General features: G+C 44.3%; 1 protein-coding gene across 1 annotated transcript in view; it reads right to left on the bottom strand.

The window, feature by feature from the left end:
- Positions 1 to 18168, bottom strand: part of Cacna2d3 (calcium voltage-gated channel auxiliary subunit alpha2delta 3) — an 870922-nt gene that overhangs the window by 78264 nt on the left and 774490 nt on the right. The window contains exons 30-31 of the mRNA XM_076868261.1: positions 15361 to 15423; positions 12113 to 12183 (exon numbers count right to left, since the gene is read on the bottom strand). Of these exons, the coding sequence (XP_076724376.1) occupies positions 12113 to 12183; positions 15361 to 15423 (134 nt within the window). The remainder of the gene's footprint in view (positions 1 to 12112; positions 12184 to 15360; positions 15424 to 18168) is intronic.

Raw genomic sequence — 18168 nt, 5'->3', positions numbered from 1 at the left:
TTCCTCATTAGTTTGGGATCTTAAAGTTTCACCGTTTGCAAAGGCCCAAGAGAAGCCACACTTTAAATGCCAAATCTGAAGTTAACACCCTGTGCTCAAATCCTAACCCATCATTGTTTTGTGACCCTCGGGTTCCTCCTTTTCCCATCTGGGAAACAGTGAGAATAATGGTGGTCATGAGAACTCAAGGAAGTTATCGGTGCTACATTTAGTCCTGTGCCTGGTACAGAGGATGCATTTAATAAAAGACAGGCTGGCGAGGCGCAGGGGCGCATGTATGTAATACCAAGGGCTCGGGAGGCTGAGACAGAAGGATCGTGAGTTCAAAGACTGCCTCAGCAGTGGTGAGGTGCAAGCAACTTAGTGAGACCCTGTCTCTAAAATACAAACTAGGGCTGGGGATGTGGCTCAGTGGCAGAATGCCCCCCCGAGTTCAATCCCTGGTACCCCAAAATAAATAAATAAAAATAAATAAGCAAAAGGCAGACTGCAAGTACTATCGTTACTAAGGTTTTCATTGTCACAATGAATTCATGGGATGATGTTTAACACAATGGGAACCAACCCAGGTTTTACCCACCTAACTGGGGGATGGAAAAATCTATTTTCTTTGCTCATCAGCAAATGCAACAGAGCAAAATTCAGATTCGTCTCTACAAAGCACCCTCAGAACCTGCAAAGTTTCTCTAGGAAATGTACAGGAACTTCTGTCTGTGGGCTTCTTAGTCAAAGACCATGATTAAAACCAGCTGATGTATGTAAGCAAGGTCTTCTGAACACACCCTTACAAGATAAATTTCAAGTCATCCTCATTTTACAGACAGGCAAACCAAGTCTCAGCTACTCAAAATAACATGGCCAGGTTCACATAGTTAACCAGGGGGAGAACCAGAAGGACTTGGGACCAAGCTGAATCTGCCTCACCTGCTTTCTATTCAGAATTTGGCTCTGGAAGATTCTCACAAATTCTTATCCAGACCTGTGCCCTATTCTAAGGTACGAATTGGAATGTTACAGGAAATTCTGCCCCAGAGAAGGAAGGGCTCACAACCAATGTCAGAAATCAACTTGTAACTCAAGCAAAGAGGCTGCTGGGTGCTCCCATCAGGCTGAACACAAGACCACCCTGCCAGGATTGTTGTGTGCACATTGCCATGGTAACCACCTGACAGAAGATGTCCGGAAACCCAGGATTCTCCTTGGATCATTTCCAAAAAGAACTAAATTGCTCTGGGGCAGTCCCGGGCCGGAGTTTCCATCTTTCATTTCCAAAAGAGGTTTTCTGACACTATTGCCACCAAGGAGGTTACAAAGCAAGCCCCCACGGTCGTCTCCACACTAGACAGGTTTAACTAGATGTTGCAGAAAGAGACTTCCAGATTATTACCCTTTGCAAAGTGATTTTGTTAGTTTTAAATAACTCCATTTTGTGGCTACCTGTATCCTGTTCAGCTGATTATAGTTAAAGAACATGATAATTACCTGCTTTCATTTGGCTCTAAAATAAGCCCCGAGAATCATGCCCAGCCCTAGTGTCGTGCAGTAGGAATTTATTCTCATTACAGATAGCATGTCTTAATCCCCATGACATCACCACCAGGCCACTTCAGCTGTGGTCGGTCTGCTGGGGAGACCTTATCATTAGCATCGCTGTGTTCCCCAGACAGTTTTCTTTGAAACCTTGACAGAAGGCAGATTTGGTCTCTGAAGCAGCAGCCATAAGCCATACAAACAAAGCCTGGACAGCCCTATGTGCCCCCGTGTTGGGGAGAACTTTGGCTCACAAGCTCATGATATTGGGACTTGTTTATAATCATTTTGCTGATATTATTTTTTTTCCCCAAATAGACAAAAGTCACTTTTTTCCCCCCCAAATTAGGCTGAGTTTTAAAGGCCTAAGCTCATCTCATTTAAGCAGGTTAGCAACTGTGGGGACCAATATTTATTAAATACCTACTGTGTGCCATGAGGCTGAGTCATTTACCTGTAATGACTCATTGGATAATCTCACTTTAACAAATGATTAGCCTAAAGCCAATCTTAAAACAGTTGCATATTTGCAAATACACACCCAGAAGCAGAACAAGGGAGGCATCTTGACATAAAGACTCACCCTTGGGACATAATTAAGCAATTGTGAATCTAAAAGCCTGAGAAGCCAAATGACTCACTGAGGTAGCATGTAAAAATATGCATTCTTTGAGGAGCTATAAAATATGTTCTCCGGGGGCATCTTTAACTCGAGAAATATAAGGGCCTACAGCAGGAACACAGGAAATTCTTAACAAAGGATAGTCGCCATGGGAAGTCCTAACTCTTACTTACATCTCAGAAAGCCAAAACTCTGGAAAGCACCACTGCGAACAGAGGACCGCATCTCTCGCGCTCCTCTTGGTCGATACTTTCTCCCATTGCAAACACCCCCACCCAAGAAAGCACTGTGCTCTCAGATCAGCCAGCATGGCCCAGGCAGGGAATTTATAGCATCCTGGCCCAGGTGCCTTTGATTCTTCTCAATGGAAATTAGTAAAAACAAGTTTAGTTGATGAGCCCCTATTACCCATCATTACTAGGGAATAAGCTTCATCTGGGTGCATAGGCCAAGCAGCGAGCCTATCAGCAACAAGCAACAAGGTCTTCGAATTGACAAATGCTGATGATACAATAAGAAACAAAGCTACAGTTGCTGGTCACATCAACATCTCACCCAGATGACATTCAGGAGATCTAGAGCAAACAAAGAAAAGGGACCAGGGGGAGGGAGGAGGTGAGGGGAAGGGAAATACCTGGGAGTGATTTGGGCCAAATCTTATTGTGTAACATTTTGTGCATGTATGAATAAATAACAAATCCCACCATTAGGTACAGTCATGATGCACCAATAAAAAATCAGAAAAAAAGAAATGATTATTTTCCATAAGAAATCGCCAATGTCAGGGGCATGGTGACATTAATAGGAGAGGAAACTAAGACTCAGTAAGGTGAGATCATGGCTCAAGGTTATTGCGATTCTAGACAGTAGGGAGGCTAGGTTGTCAACCCTGGTCTCTGGTACACTCATTTAATTTTTTTTTTCAGTGCTGGGGATCAAACTCAGGGTCTCACATATGCTAGACAAGTGCTGAACCACCGAACTACACCCCTGGTCCCTCCCATACTTTTAAAGCTGCACATCTAAACTGCTTCCCAGCTGTGGATTCCCGAGAGCTATTATGCTCCTGAAAGATCTCATGCGAATGGGAGCCTCATCAGAAGAATCTGGAATGCCTAGGCTCTCCCTAGGCATTCCTAGTCTCAATTCCTAAGGCCGTTTGTGAGTATGCAGGTTGGCGTTAGTTTAAAACACTGGTTCTCAATCATGGCTGCCCTGTAGAATCATGGGGGGGGGAAGTAAAATATATACTGGGGCATCACCTGCCCCTCCCAGGATTTCACTGCTTGGGGCTGAAGACCTGGTACTGATTAATTTTTTCAGTTGCTCAAAGAATGCTAATGACAAGCAGGGCTGGAACCCTGGATTTGAGAGTGTGGTGCCCTCCGCTGGCATTTCCTCATGGGTTGGTTTTTTCCCTCCCTCTTTAACTAGAAAGGACTGGACATATTTAGGAGCAATTCTTTGACCCATCAAACAGATGGGTGCCACCTGAGGACCTCTCCATCCTCCCCAGGGAGCAGCCCTGATTTGGTAAACAAGTGTGAGTGCCCCAGAACCCAGAGTGAATCATCAGAAGGAACGTGACCCTGAGAGTCTAGCCACCTGCCAGTATCACAACAGTCCCTGTCCCACTCAAAGCACTCTGCTGGCCTCCTCATCTGCTTCCCTGTGGATCAAATTCATTGGTGTCCAGAAAAGCTGTGAACCCAGATGTTGACTCAAGTGCCTCTTCACCTGGCTCTTCCATTGAAATTTACCTTTCCTTGTGAAACTGAAGGGGAAAATGGAATCACAGTTAATCCCACAGAGAAAATATCAATTTTCCTTTGCCTCTTTAAGTAGGCAATAGAAGGAAACAGAAGAAAATAGCTGAATTCTGCTTCGGGAATGAGTTAATGGGAAACTCAGGAAATGGGGAAGGATGCTGGGGAAGCATCCTTGGGCTTGGCCACATTCCTGAAGCCACATCTATACTTCATGACAACTATACCACAATTACGTGCTGTCTTTAGCACACTTCAGGCACGTCACTGAGGGGCAGTAATCATCAATGCCTGGGAGTGTTGGTGTTTTTCAGTGGGCATGGTGGTGCGCCTGAGCTCAGGCAGCACTTGGACAAGTGACTTAGTTGGTATCTATGACCATTTGTGTTCGAGACGAGACTGCAGAGGGTATGCAGGTTGTCGGGGAGACTATAAGCTGTGAACACAGCCCCATCTCTTGAGGATTTCTGAAATGGGTATCACAAGAAAGCAGGTTTGATATTTAGAGGAGGGTGGGGCAGGCAGGGTGTTGTAGAGACTATAGCAGCCTCCCAATATCTGTTCTTCTCTTCTGGCAAGCAGAATCCTGACTTTTAAATATGTACCTTGCTTGGTTTCTCTTTGTAGGAGATGAAGCAGTGATTAAGCATAAGTATTTTAAGAGTCTACTTAGTAAATTTACAAATTTATTAAAATAAATTTTCATCAATAAATTTGATATTTAGTCTTTTGGATCTCTTTGAATCCCCCTTCTGCCAGCCAGGATTGCAGAGATGATGGCTAGATCCCAGTAGCTATCTTGGACTATTAAGTAACCTTGAGTTTAAAAGCCTGCTTGGAGGAAGATAGGAGGAAAAAAAAAATTGTGGCCCTGGGTCTGTGAGGATTAAGAGAAATCCCCCAAGTTAGTATTTTCAAACTTCTTTCTCATAAGAATAGGACTCCTATATTCTTGAAGCTCTTGTTATTTTGGATTTTTTTTTGCTCATAGCAGAAATAATTCCAGATATATCAGACTCCAAGTTTGATGGAAAGATTCTCTCTTGAGGCAGTACATGCATGAATGTGAAGAAATACCTCTACAGAAAATTTGTTTTTAGAGGGAGGGTGATACAAGGTTATTGCGATTCTAGACAGCAGGGAGGCTAGGAACACTGGACCACTGAACCACACCCGCAGCCCTATTTTATATTTAGAGACAGGGTCTCACTGAGTTGCTTAGCACCTGGCTATTGCTGAGGCTGGTTTTGAGCTCGTGATCCTCCTGCCTCAGGCTCCCAAGTGGCTGGGAGCTCCCAAGTGGCGCACACCTGGAAGAAAATATTTTTGTCTGTTCCAACCATGGAAACAGATCCGTGGTGATAAGGAGAATATGCTCCAGAATCCAAGAGACACGAGTTCCAAATTCCACCCTCCTTACTCAGTCCAGTGGAGGGACCCTGACAAGGTATCAAAATGCTTGGAGCCCCCCAGTTCAGTTCCAGTTTTTGCCCAAATGGAAATAATGATAGTAGTTACTTCGTGGAGTGGTTGTGGGGATTCATTAGGGTAATGCATGCTAGCTGCCTGGAATCGGGCCTTCCCTGTGGTGAGTATTGAATAAATGAATAGCCCTGCCGTCATGATGGAGAGGAGGGCAGCCTCTGGGATGGCTGTAATCAGAATTCTCCAGCAGGAGCTTTAGGGTTTTACTGAGTGTTCCATTGGAATCTCCGTGTCTCTGCATTCCAGAAAGTTTGGCCCCGAAACACACTTGTCCAAGCCAATCCGTCTCCTTGTTCCCTTCAACGCCACCTCTGACAAAGCATACTTCTGTAGAAACAGTCAGGTCAACAGGAAGCCATTACAGTCATTACATGAGCTGCTGGGTATTAGACTGGGGTGGGGCGGTCGGCATTAAAGGAGAGCAGCCCTCCAAACATAACAGGCTTCTCCTTTAACACTCTCTAGACTCCAAGGCCAGGGCATTTGCTGAAATGTAATGTGATTACTCAAGACAGGAAAGCTCCCAGTCCCACCACAGAGACCGGGGTAGAAATGGTCCAAGTCTTGAATTCTACCTGGATGTGTCACCTTTGAGAAAGGTAATGTAAGCAGCAGAAGGATGTGCCACAAGGAACTTCACACAAGCCAGCCCTGTTAATGAACATGTGGGGCAGGGTGACGAGGACATTTTCCAGGCCCCTCAGGGAAAATATGGATGGCCTTGGAGGGGTGAAAGACCAGGCATGTCGCACCAACTCAAAGCAAAGCACAAAAACCAAAACACACATAGGCCCAAATGACAATTACAGGGCTATGTGTGCTTTGGTTTTTGTGAAGGGGACAATAGCCAAAAGACAGAGGTACTATTCATAGCCCCAGAGCAAAAACAAATTTTTAGCGATCAGTCCATTTCTCTGCAACCCACATTGGCCAGGTGTGCTCGGTTGGTCTTTCTGTCCTCATGAATAATTAATTATACAAAAGAATAAAGGAAGACCTCTGGCCTTCCCAGAAACCACAAGAACAACCCAGGGCAAACCCTCAAGTTCTGGGTATTTGATAAAAGCAATAGCATTCTTTGATCCTTTGTGAGGATTTATTTCTTTGCCTGTTTTCTGAAGGCCATTGACCTTTGTTGGGCGCCATATTGAACTCATTTCCAAGTTCTATCAACTTGGCTCAGAGGTCCTAAAAGCCATGCTTGTCCTTCTCATCTAACAACTGGAACTTTCTATCCAGACTGGGAGCCTGACTGAGTGGAACTCAGGTGGTGTCCTGTTGCTTAAAGGTGGGAAGGGTAGAGATGAAGCAGGAAGAGAGTGGGAGATCCACTGGTTTTCCAGAAGTCTGCTGAGCACTGTGCTCTAGCAGGATACCCTTCCTGAGACAGAAAGTGAGAACTGTTCTCGCTGTTTATATACCTGTTGTGTTCTAATATGGGTGGTGCCAGAGAATGCCCCTAGGTCTCCAGGAGGGTAAACCATCTCCCAGGGGTGGTTCTCCTCCCACCGTCTCCTAAGGGAGGAGGCAGGTGCTGGAAGGTAATCCAAAATGCAAACCTCAGCAGGATGGGCTGGGGGCCCTTCTGACTTGAAGGGGATCAGTTCGATTTTGTCTGCTTGAAAGTCTAAAAAGAGGCTGGAGAACAGAGGAAACAGAAGGAGGCAGATGTCCAGGGTCAGAGACTTGTCATGCATGAGCCCCCAGTTTTTGACCCAGCATGTCAGCTGATTGTGTCTTGCAAAGATTCTCCCCTACGTTCACACTTGGAGGTACCCTCCTTGTGCTCAGGAGGAGAGGCCACAGCATGCATGTACCCCCAAGATGGGGACACCAAAGATACATATGCTTCCATCTGACCCGTACTTGCCAAGTACATGAATATATTTTGGTCTTATTTTGCTATAGAAAAAATTAAAAGATAGTGAGTTGAAGTTGCCCCAGTTACTCCTAAGGGGACAGCAGCTAGACTGGAACCTAAGTGCTTTTAACTTACTTTTTCTTGATGCTGGCTGCATTTGAGAATGACATGGAAGCTTTTAAAATGTACCAATGCCTGGGCTCCATCCCCACACCCATTTAAATCTTCCTGAGGTGCAGCCTGAGCACAGGTGTGTTTTATTTAATTAATTTATTTAGTAGGTGGGCATGTGGTACTGGGAATTGAAACCTTGAGAGCTCTACCATGGAGCTACATCCCTAGCCCTTTTTAATTTTTATTTTGAGGTAGGGTCTAGCTAAGTTGCCCAGGCTGGACTTGAACTTGTAATCCTCCTGTCTAAAGCCTCCCGAGTAGCTGGCATTACAGGGATGCAGCACTGCACATGTGTATTTTAATCCCCCTCTAGGAGACGCCAATGCAGATGCACAATAGAGTCCAGACCCGCTTGTCAATCCAGATGGTAATGCGGTAACTTTGGGGCCATAACCATTTTCTGGATCATTAGTGATAAAACACGGGGAAAGGGAACCAAAAGGTCTCAGACATTTATAATCTTTATCCACAAATCTTATCTCCTGTTGACAATAATTTCTCAATTTTAAAATAATTTTTACATATTTTATAGACAATTCTAAGGTCTCTATTTCAGTGAAGAAGTAACGGGAATCAGAGAGGCTGAGAAATCTGTCTGAAACCATAGGGTTGCAAATCTGATGCTTAACCTGACTTTTATTTCAAAACCAGAGTAGGACAGAGGCCCAGCAGGAAACCTCCATCACTTCCCTGTGACTGGCTGCAATTGTTCCCTCTTCTCCTCAGGGGTCTCTGATGATACTGACTTTGCATCATGGGGAGTTAAGGTTGGGGAACAAATGGATCCTAACAAAAGGATTTGGAAATGGGATTTTCTCTCCAGAGCTGCAAGAGGGACAATGTCACAGTCAATGTCATAGAGTGTGGATTCTGAAAATAAAAATAAGTAATAAGTAAATAAATAAATAAATTCAAGAATTTTCCTAGATGTGAACAGGAGTGAAAAAGGAAAGTAGTTAGAAGGAAAAACCCTTAGTGAGTCACTACTCGGGGAATCTACTTTCAGTGATAAAAATGAAGAAGGTTCTCTATTTAATACACACAAAGCTGACCAAATGAGAAAAGAAGTGAAGTTGGGGGCCGGGGCGTGGGGGTGGTGATGTTGGTTAATAATTTGTCAACTTTAAGGAAAAAAATATCTGAGCAATCTTCTCACTCAGTGGGTCTCCCTTCTGGAAATTCTGCTACCCAGATGAGACGCTGCTGAACCAACACCTTCCTCAGCCCTCTGTCACCTGTCACACACAGTTGAAGGATCTCTCCACATCCAGGACTTAACTGTACCTAACACTAGAAAAGGGCAGGAGTTGCAAACTTCCATGTTCCAACTGCAGGATACTGGAGTCCAGTTCTGCTATGCAGAGATTTAGGGCAAGATCTTTCTAAGCCTTATTATTTCTGTTTGCAAAATGGGTACATTTATGTAGTCTGTTCATACCCAAGACTGGCTTTGGAGGGTGTGGCCTATACTTAAAAGAGCCCCAGTTGGTTTAATGTTCTGTTGTCAGTGTCTTGGAATTCTTGAGACTCTCTGAGCAAAGAGAGTCTCAGGGTTGTTGGTATACCTATAAGACTAGGCCTGTGCTCACACTGGAGGTATCCTCCTTGGGTCCCGCAATTCAGCCGCCTGGCCTGTGGTCAGGGGAAGCTCACGGGAGGTGGCATGGTCTTTATTTTCCCATTGCTGAAGCTCCTGCTCTTTATTTGGCTCCTGGACACCAGGCTATAAGTAAGCTGGGTGGACAGAGCCAGGCCCAGCTCAGCTTAACTGTCCAAGAGTGGCCTGCTTTGCCTCGTAGGCAGTTTTACGTGCTGCTGAAGGACTTTCTCAAAACTATCCTGACTTGCTTCTTTGTTCACAAGATTCAGTGATTTCCTCCCACCTGACACTGCAGATCTGGAAGTGGATGCTCTTTCCCTCCGATGGCACTGCCTGGTAGAACAGCCATCAGGCCACTGAGTGGTCAGAACAATCGGGGAAAAGGTCCACTGCCACATAGGAAAGTGTCCCTCACTTCCCTGCAGAGAGGACAGCAAAGACACAGCAGGTGAAGAGAGACTGTTGGGAGCTTAATGGAGGGAGATGCTGCTCTCTTTTTTGATCTCTTTTTTTTTTTTTTTTTTTTGCGAAGATGACTCTAGGACGCTTTCACATGAAACTTGTTTCTTTAAGACAGATGATAAGCTGACCAAATCAAGACATAATGGTAGTTGGCATGGTCCTAGATGCTGAGATGTCAACTCAGTGAACTGATCCCAAGCTACCTGGACTAACCGCACCTCCAAAGCAGCTCAGCCTCCAGGTACCCTGTGTTTGGGGATGTGGTTCATTTTAATGTGGCATGTGGCTTCTGTCCCAGAGTGCAGTTACTTCCAGCTACGTCTTTTCAGTGTTTCTGAAATACATCTCAGAAGGGACAGACTGTCAACCTTGTGCTCTCTGCAACACTGTATGTGTGACAGGGTAAGGCATGTGTACCCCCTCTCCACAACTACAGTCCTTCAACACTGGAGACCTATCACCAGATGTCATGGGTATGAGAACACAGAAGCCTCACCTGGTGCTAAGCAGAAAACAAAACTATGATTGTGCATAGATCCATGACAAAATTCACAGCAGCAGCTAGCAATTATTGAGCTCCCAATGTATGCCAGGCACTGTGCTAAGAAATGTATGCATGTTATTTCTCATTACCTGTAACAGCAATCTTCAGAAGTTGTTGTTATTAGAATCATCTTCATTTTGCACATAGGAACAAAGCTTGGGGAGGTAATGTGACTTATTTTAAGTCATGCTACTAGTAAACGTTGGAGCCTGGACTTGTTCTCTGTCTGACTCCCACACTTCAATCCACATTGCTTTCCTGGGTCCAGTGAGGGGACCCTTCAAAGAAACCTAGGAGACTTGTCAACTAGCCCCTGCATGATGGCAATTTCTGAGATAATTAAGTAAAGCCCCTGGTCTTTTCCTATTCTCAAATATGTTGGCTTGTTTTGTCATAAAAGAAAGTTCTAGATTCATGCCAACCATACTTTACCCATATGAAAGAGAGACTAGAAGTCTAAAATTCCATTACAACGCAACCTCTTTCTTCTTTCTACCATACAGTTCAAAAACAGTATCCAAGAGGGAATGGGGAAAAAAAATGGGTTTGTTAAAGGTTGTTGAAAAATACACTTTTGAATGAGAAACATGTGTGTGATGATTCTACATCTTTTGTCTCCTCCCCCCACCCTGTTGAAAACAAGTTAACATGGTACAAATGTACACATCCACCTTAAGACAGGCAAAAAGTCAATGGTGCCCTGGCTGGCAGACCCTCTGGGAGCTGCTGTCAGAAGCTTGAAGAAGTCAAAGTCAACCCCAGGGTAGCCCAAGGCCAGGTCCAAGCAGGGTTCTCGAGTGTGAGAATAAGGGTTCCTGGCAGAGAAGAAAACTGTACTTGGATTTTTAAAAGGGAAGGGGGCAGGGTAAATAATCTGCTACAATCTGGCCTGAGAGTAAGCCTGGGTGTCAGAGATTGCAGAAGGGATGGCCGCATGCCAGTTTTTTATATCATATCTCCCTCCTTCCCTCCCTTCCCCCTATCCCCCTCCTCTCCCCCCCACCCCCTCCCTCTCTCTCCTCTTTCTGGCACAAACAAGCTATGGAATTTCGAAAACTGGGTCATCATTTTTTAATTCCCTGCTTTCAGCACAGCACTCAGTTGGTCTTGTTGACGGGCTTAAAAGTCTGATTTCCTGAGCTCACACTTCCTAGCCATTCAGCTGCAGGGGAGTAATAAACCCGGGGGCCGCCTTTCCCCTGCAGCGGATGTGCAATACCTCTCACAGGCAAGCTGGAGGTCCATCCTTGCATTTCCTGCTCTTATATATTTAACAACATCAAATGTGCCCATTAAAGCTCCATTTCAAAGGCTGCCATTCTTCCTGGGAGGCCAAGGGAAGGGAGACAGCACTGACCTTCCTGGGAGACCTACTGACACCCTGATTTCAGGGGGTGATGGCTTTTCCCATGGGCTTTGGTGTTTCCAAGAGCAAGGCTGGCCTGCCCGGTAGGGATGGGGGACCAGGAGGAAGTGGTCCTCAGGAGCTTTATTTAGGGTCCAGGGCAGTTCTCACAAGCAGGTGAACAGTCCCTGCCGCCTAGGAAATTGGGTAGCATCTGAGTTTCCTTCCAATAGTGACTTTCATTTATCTCCGCCCGGAGAAACTTTGGAGCACTTTTCCTTGATTTTCTAAGTGAATATCAATAAGTTCCTAATGTCTTCCATGCCTGAGTTCCAGAGTCCTAGAACGCTTCCCTGCTTTGTCAGTGAGAGCAAATAATTCCTTCCTCCTTCTAGACCAGGTGGAAACTTTTCCTCCTTCTTCCCAGAGACTTTGGCGTAGGCCTGAGAGAATCCTGTGAGCTGCAGACTCCTACATCAGTATTGGCCTCCCATCCATTCCTCGCTGGGCGAACAGGAAACTCATTGTGAGCTGAGTTTCTAAGACTCTTAACACTCATGCGCGAGGCATCGAATTTCAGCAAGATCTTCCGGAGCATGAACACAAGTGGAAACCAGCTTTGGGGTCAAGTCTGGGCTTGCTTTATTTGACCTTGGTTTGTTTTATTTTATTTAGGTAAACTTCTTGGGGGGGGGGACCCTGGGGGGGCCATAAAATCCTTACCTTTTAAAGGAGCCCATTGTTAGCAATTTGTTCATCACGGCCCCCTCCACCTCGCCAAAAAAGTCTCCAGTCTGTGGGGAAGAAAAGAAGATAAACTAGGAAGAGTAGATCCATAAGGCAGCCACAGAGCAGAGAAGGAATGAAAACAGACGCTGTCTGTTTCCTGGAACTGACAGGAACCAAAGGTGGATTTTCAGGACCACAGTTACATAAAAGTGAGAGTCATTACTAGGCCTTATAGGGGTTACAGTGAGCAGATAGAAATATCTTCACAATACAGAGGGGGAGGGTCTGCATAACACATGCTGATTGCAGAAATGAAAACAGACACACACACACACACACACACACACACACACACCCCATTACCCTTGGAGACAGCAGGCATTAATCTGCACGTAATCCCTTGTGATTAAAATGCTACTTCATACAGGCAGAATGAGGCTGCAAAAGGGCTTCTTATGCAATAATGAAAAGAATTGTCTATAATTCCTAGGTGACCTATTTAGAAAAATATAGCTATGCTCTTCCTTGGCCCTGAAGATTTCCAGCAGTTGAGAACCTATCCTTTCTCCAGATCACTTTCTGGGGAACCCTCTCATTTTGTCCATAGGTTGTTAATGTGTTGACGGAGATTAAGATGGTCCAACCCCTTGTGGAGACTGAAGGGCCAATCAAATGCTTTAATGGCCTATCCCTGCCTCTCAGCTGTCTTCAGTTCATGGCTGGGCAGAAGCTTTTGCAAGTCTAGCTCTGGCTGCTGGCTGAGATTTCCAAACTTTGCATGGTGGAATGCAGGACAGATATCCTCATGCGTGCTCTCCAGAACTACTATGATGGAGAGGTCCCACGGGGCAGGGTGTATGTAACTGCAGAGGAACAAAGCTTGTGACAACAGCCACCTTCTGCCAACACCCTGGGATGAGCATAAGAGAACCGGCATCTGGACTCTGGGTACTCTGGGGACTTATAGCTTGGGAGTGGGGGCCAGGGGTGGGGTAGAGGCCATTACAACAAGAGTCTAAGTCACACAGTTTCCTTAGGCATTGTATTAACTCAACCCTAATTCTCTGGTGACCTGCTGAGTGACCTCAACCCCACTCCTGAGTTGTCAAGGCAGGGAGAAGGCATGGAGCAAGACTTCTGCAAAAAAAAGTCAGGACAAAGAGGAGGAAAAAGGAAACACCGTTTCTCTGACTGAATGTCAAGCACTTCCTTTTTCACTAGAAGGAAACTTCTGCAACCTCTGTGGGCGGGCATGTGCTGCTGCTAGGAGCAAGAAGGACATTTGTATTTTGTGTGTGTAAATATGCCAGTGTCAATGGAAGTGGTTGTTAGATGAAGAAGAATTATCCTAATTGGGGTGCAGGAGGCCACACGACATCAAACAAGCCCAGGCCGATTGGGGCTGGCAGGCTCCCTGGGCAATGCTGCAGGTCTGTTACAGCCAGAGATACAGCAGGGCGCCTGCGGGCCATGGCTCTGTTAGAGGATCTAGCTCCTGTTCGGCGATGTGTTGGTTATTCCTGTTCTCGACCCTGGAAAATATCCACTCTGTCTTTACTGCACCCCCAAGGTCAGGGTTCTATCTCAGTCATTTGTGGGTATGGCGGGAAGACAGAGCCCCACCTCCCAGAACATTAATCTCTGGAGATTCTTCTATTTCTCAGTGTTCCTCTTTCAAACCAACTGGGCATATTACCGTAGGCTGATGACCCTTTCTGTTGCCTTGGAGACTGGCCTTGTTTCAGGGACTCCTATCTTATGTCCACCAACTGTCCAATATGCAGTCATGTCTAGCATTGGAGGAGATGGTGTGGGGGCCTTTTGAGACTTAAAGGTACAGTTAAAATCTTGCCACATTCTCATGGATAAGAGGAGAAGTGGAAGCACAAATTCCTCAAGTCTCCCGAATTCAGTATGTACAAAGTAGCCAACCATCGGCTCAGATCTTAAAGAGCCACACTTAAGAATATTTTAACTTATTTATTAAGCATTAATGGACCTATCATATTAATGACTCCTAAAGAACTTGAAATTATTTAATAGAGTTCATTTTTTAAATATTTGTATCCTCAAATACAGAGTTGTAGGAAACACTTTGAACAAGACTCATTTTATAGAGCCTATAGGGAGGCTCATACAGGTTAAATAATGTGTCGATGATCCCAAAACTAGTTAGAGGAAGACAACTAGCACCAGAAAATCATTTGCCTTTCCTGCTAATATTAATTTGGGGGATGGGGGGGTTCTGGGGAGACACTGGGGATTGGACCCAGGGGTGCTTAACCACTGAGCCACAATCTCTACCCCTTTTTCCTTTTTTTTTGTATTTTGTTTAGAGACAGGATCTTCCTAGTTGCTTAGGGCCTAATTTGATGAGGCTGGCCTCAAACTTGCAATCCTCCTGCTTCAGCCTCCCAAATCCTTAGGATTGCAAGCATGCACCACAGTACCCATCTTAATATTAATTTATCATGCAGTACCACTACACTTGTCTGCACTGGACCGGATTTTAATATGCTCACTGGATTTTTAATTGCAGGACAAATTTGAAGGCAGAAAGTTTGAATGGAAATCCCTGTTCCTCTATTACAGTGCTGTTGACTTTAACTCTCATTCTGATTTCCAAATGCAGCGTTCAAACTCACAGCTTGCCTACCTACCGTCTGTCCCTCTTCCTCCTGCTCTCACACTGCGCAAAGGCTTTATCAAATAAACAATACATTTTTTTTTTTCTATTTCTGGATCCTGTTCTCTCAGAGTTGAGAGCTGAAGTTATTTTATCTTTGAACTTAGATGACTGATTTTTCGACAGCAACACCCAGATCAAAAGCCATATCCAACCACTATGCAGGAGTATGTGTGTGTGCGTGTGTGTGTATAACTAAAATATCCATAAAGTTGCCCAAACCCTTTAAGGTACTTCCACCCTTGAGGCAAAAATTCTTTCAGAGGCTCAGACCACTCCTCGGCTGAGTTCTATAAATTGAACATTTTATGAGTAAGAGAACAGACCCTGGGCTCTCTGCACCCCCACACCCACCCCACCCCATCAGGAGGCAAAGACTCTTTGGGGCCTGCTGGGAAGTAGACTGTGACATTCTTCAAAATCAGGTCTTATAATCTCCTGCTATTACCTCTTACTTAGAGATCACCATCGCTAAGTTTTAACACCATAATTTGTTCGCCCTGACCCAACTTATTCTAAGCTGCTCGTTTTGAGTTGATTGGAATTTTTCGCTTACCTGTGTGTAGTCTTCAGACACCAGAATAAACCCGTTATTGTCTATGAGGTAACAGTTCACAGTCTAGAAAATAAAAGGTTGGGGGGGGGGGGGAAAGGCACAATTTCAACTCTGGGTCCTCGGACTGCTTTTATATCAAATGGCGTGACTTCATCCTGAGGGAAACCCATTTTGGGGGGTGGGGAGTTAAATTCAGGGGATTGAGACAAAAAAGAGTATGTGTTAAAAAAGCGATGAGTTACAGTTAGTCTTGTTTTCTTGATTGGATTTGTTTTGTTTTGTTTTCTTTATGAGGCCTGAATATTTCCCAGGAACAAAGTGCTCAGAGGTCCCCAAGCCCATATATATATATATATTTTTTTTTTTGGTGGCCAAAGTGCTGGCTGTTTTGAAAGCGAAATGCCAGCACAATGTCATTACTCTAATGATGTATTAATGAAAACATGGTGTCAGCTCCGAGGACCATCAGGGGACCAGGTAATATTTTTAATTTGTTCATAGACTGAGGCAGGGGGGAAGGGGCAGCCTTCTGTTAAAGGGGCCCCTCAGGCCTCCTAAAGGTTTTCAAACTGTGTTTTTAATTGGGAGCTGCACTTGGGGGCAGGGCTGTTAGCTTTTGGTAGCTCAGACTTATAAATTGTAGAAAGCAAGGTAAACCCCAACCTCTGCTTCTCCACCCTCCTTTAATCTCAAGTGAATGATTTGCTACAGGCTAAGTTTTAATTACAGTGCTGTGGAGTTTAAACTTAAGGCTTAATTCTGTCCTTGATGTAACTCAGCTTCTATTTATTGCAGCTCTACATACCGACTGAAACATTTAATTTGTAACATATCTTTACCCTGAGCTAAATTCCGCATAGCTCCAGGCCACCGCAGGGTGGTGGTTTCTGGGACACTGGCCTCTGCATGGGGTTGGTTTTAGTCGGGTACCAAAGGACAGCAGTGCCTTGGTCAGAAAGGTCTGACCTTTATTTCTAGACAGTGATAGTATGGAATCGACAGAAAATTAAAAGCCTGGTTGGCACTTTTTATAGAAGAGTAGTTGCCTCAGAGCTACTCAGTGATATTATAACAGAGCTGTCTCAGTGATTCAGAGGGGACAGATGAATGACTTAGGAAACCTGTTCTTGCTCTTGCTGTTTGGAGAAGCTCTTGGCTTCAGGGACACGACTGGGGTCCTAAGGGGAGTCTTAATGGACTTCCTGCATCTTCAAGAGACAGCATTATGGAAGTGATCTTGCAGAGCTATGCTTTCAATATGGTACCCACTGGCTGTATGGAGATTTATATCTAATTTTAACTTGATTAGAATGAAAGACAACTAAAAATTCAGTCCCTGGGATCCACATGCCATCTCAAGAGTACCACATCTATCCGGGGTAAAGGATAGGCTTTTGGACACGTTCATGGTGGCAGAAAGACATTTTTGGACAGCAATGTTTTTGATTACACTAGGACCCCAAAGAGAGCTAACTCAGTCTATAATAGGAAGATCACCTTGGGTCAAATTAGGTAGATCTGTATCCTTACTGATTTGAATGTCATGATGTTCATTTTGTAGATACAGACACTAAGGCAAAGCTCTTGCCCTCTGTTCAATCAATACAGACATGTTGAGTATTGGAGGGACTTTCCATATTCAGATATTGACCATCTTATTGTTCCCTGTTGCATAGGGATTCAAGAGCCCTCATAGCCTCCTCCTCAAATTCCTAATTTTAAAATTAGTTCCTATGCAAACACATCTAATCAATTAGTATACTCTTGCAATGAGACCTATGTCTTTGGACAACAGCTATTTATCTGATGTAAGTATTGGGCAATTCAATGCAGGTACAGGGAAAATGAAAATCTTGATAAAGGTAAGATTTCATGAAATCCAAAAAAGTGATAGTAGAAGACAGCTCCAATCACACAGGAAGCCATTGGCACATTAAAATCAGTTAGCAGTAGATGTCTAAAGAAGGAAAAAATAGCCACAGATCAGACAGAAGTGTTTCCAAAGAGACTGATTTCAAAGCACAGGATGGAGACAAGCCCCTGGGAAAATCAAACAGAACTTTTACTCTATTTGACACTCTTTGGGATCACTCTGAGAAAATAAAATGTAAAGGATTCTGTATTGTGCTATATTTAATTTTATTAGAAGTAGAATTCCTAGCCCCCAAATCCCACTTTCCCTTGTTGGAAATTTATAGTATAGGATCTGGGCGCTGTGGCACATGTCTGTAACCCAATGGCTTGGGAGGATGGAGTAGGAGGATTGCAAGTTCAAAAACAGCCTCAGCAATTTAGCCAGGCCCTAAGTAACTCAGTTGGACCCTGTCTCTAAATAAAATATAAAAAAAGGGATGTGGCTCAGTGATTGAGCACCCCTGAGTTTAATTCCTGGTACCAAAAAAAAAAAAAAAAAAAAAAAGAAAGAAAGAAAGAAAAGAAAAAAGCAAACTCTTAACCCTTAGAAAACTAAGGATAGAAGTTGTAGCCACATGTTACCAAAAGATACTACAATGAATAGCAGAAAAGCCACCCAGACTGGTCAATTCACCAATTGTGCCAGGTATTCTCTATATGGCTAGAAACAAGCCAAAAGAAAAAAGAAAAAAAAAATAGCAAACTCAGAGTGACTAGTATTTGGGGTAGTCTGGCCAGATACTACTGACCCCAAGTATAGGTTTCTGGCTTCCTTGAGCATAAAAATTTCTTAAGCTAATATATGAAGCCAAGAGACTTCATCAGATGTCACTTGTGGGGGTTCTATGTATCCAACATGCAGCAAAGAAGAAAACAATAAGGCTAGTAAAGACT

The sequence above is a fragment of the Callospermophilus lateralis genome, chromosome 1 (genome assembly GCF_048772815.1).
Source record: "Callospermophilus lateralis isolate mCalLat2 chromosome 1, mCalLat2.hap1, whole genome shotgun sequence".
Taxonomy (NCBI): domain Eukaryota; kingdom Metazoa; phylum Chordata; class Mammalia; order Rodentia; family Sciuridae; genus Callospermophilus; species Callospermophilus lateralis.
Note: the sequence above shows the minus strand (reverse complement) of the source record. Positions and strands in the feature narration are given on the sequence as shown.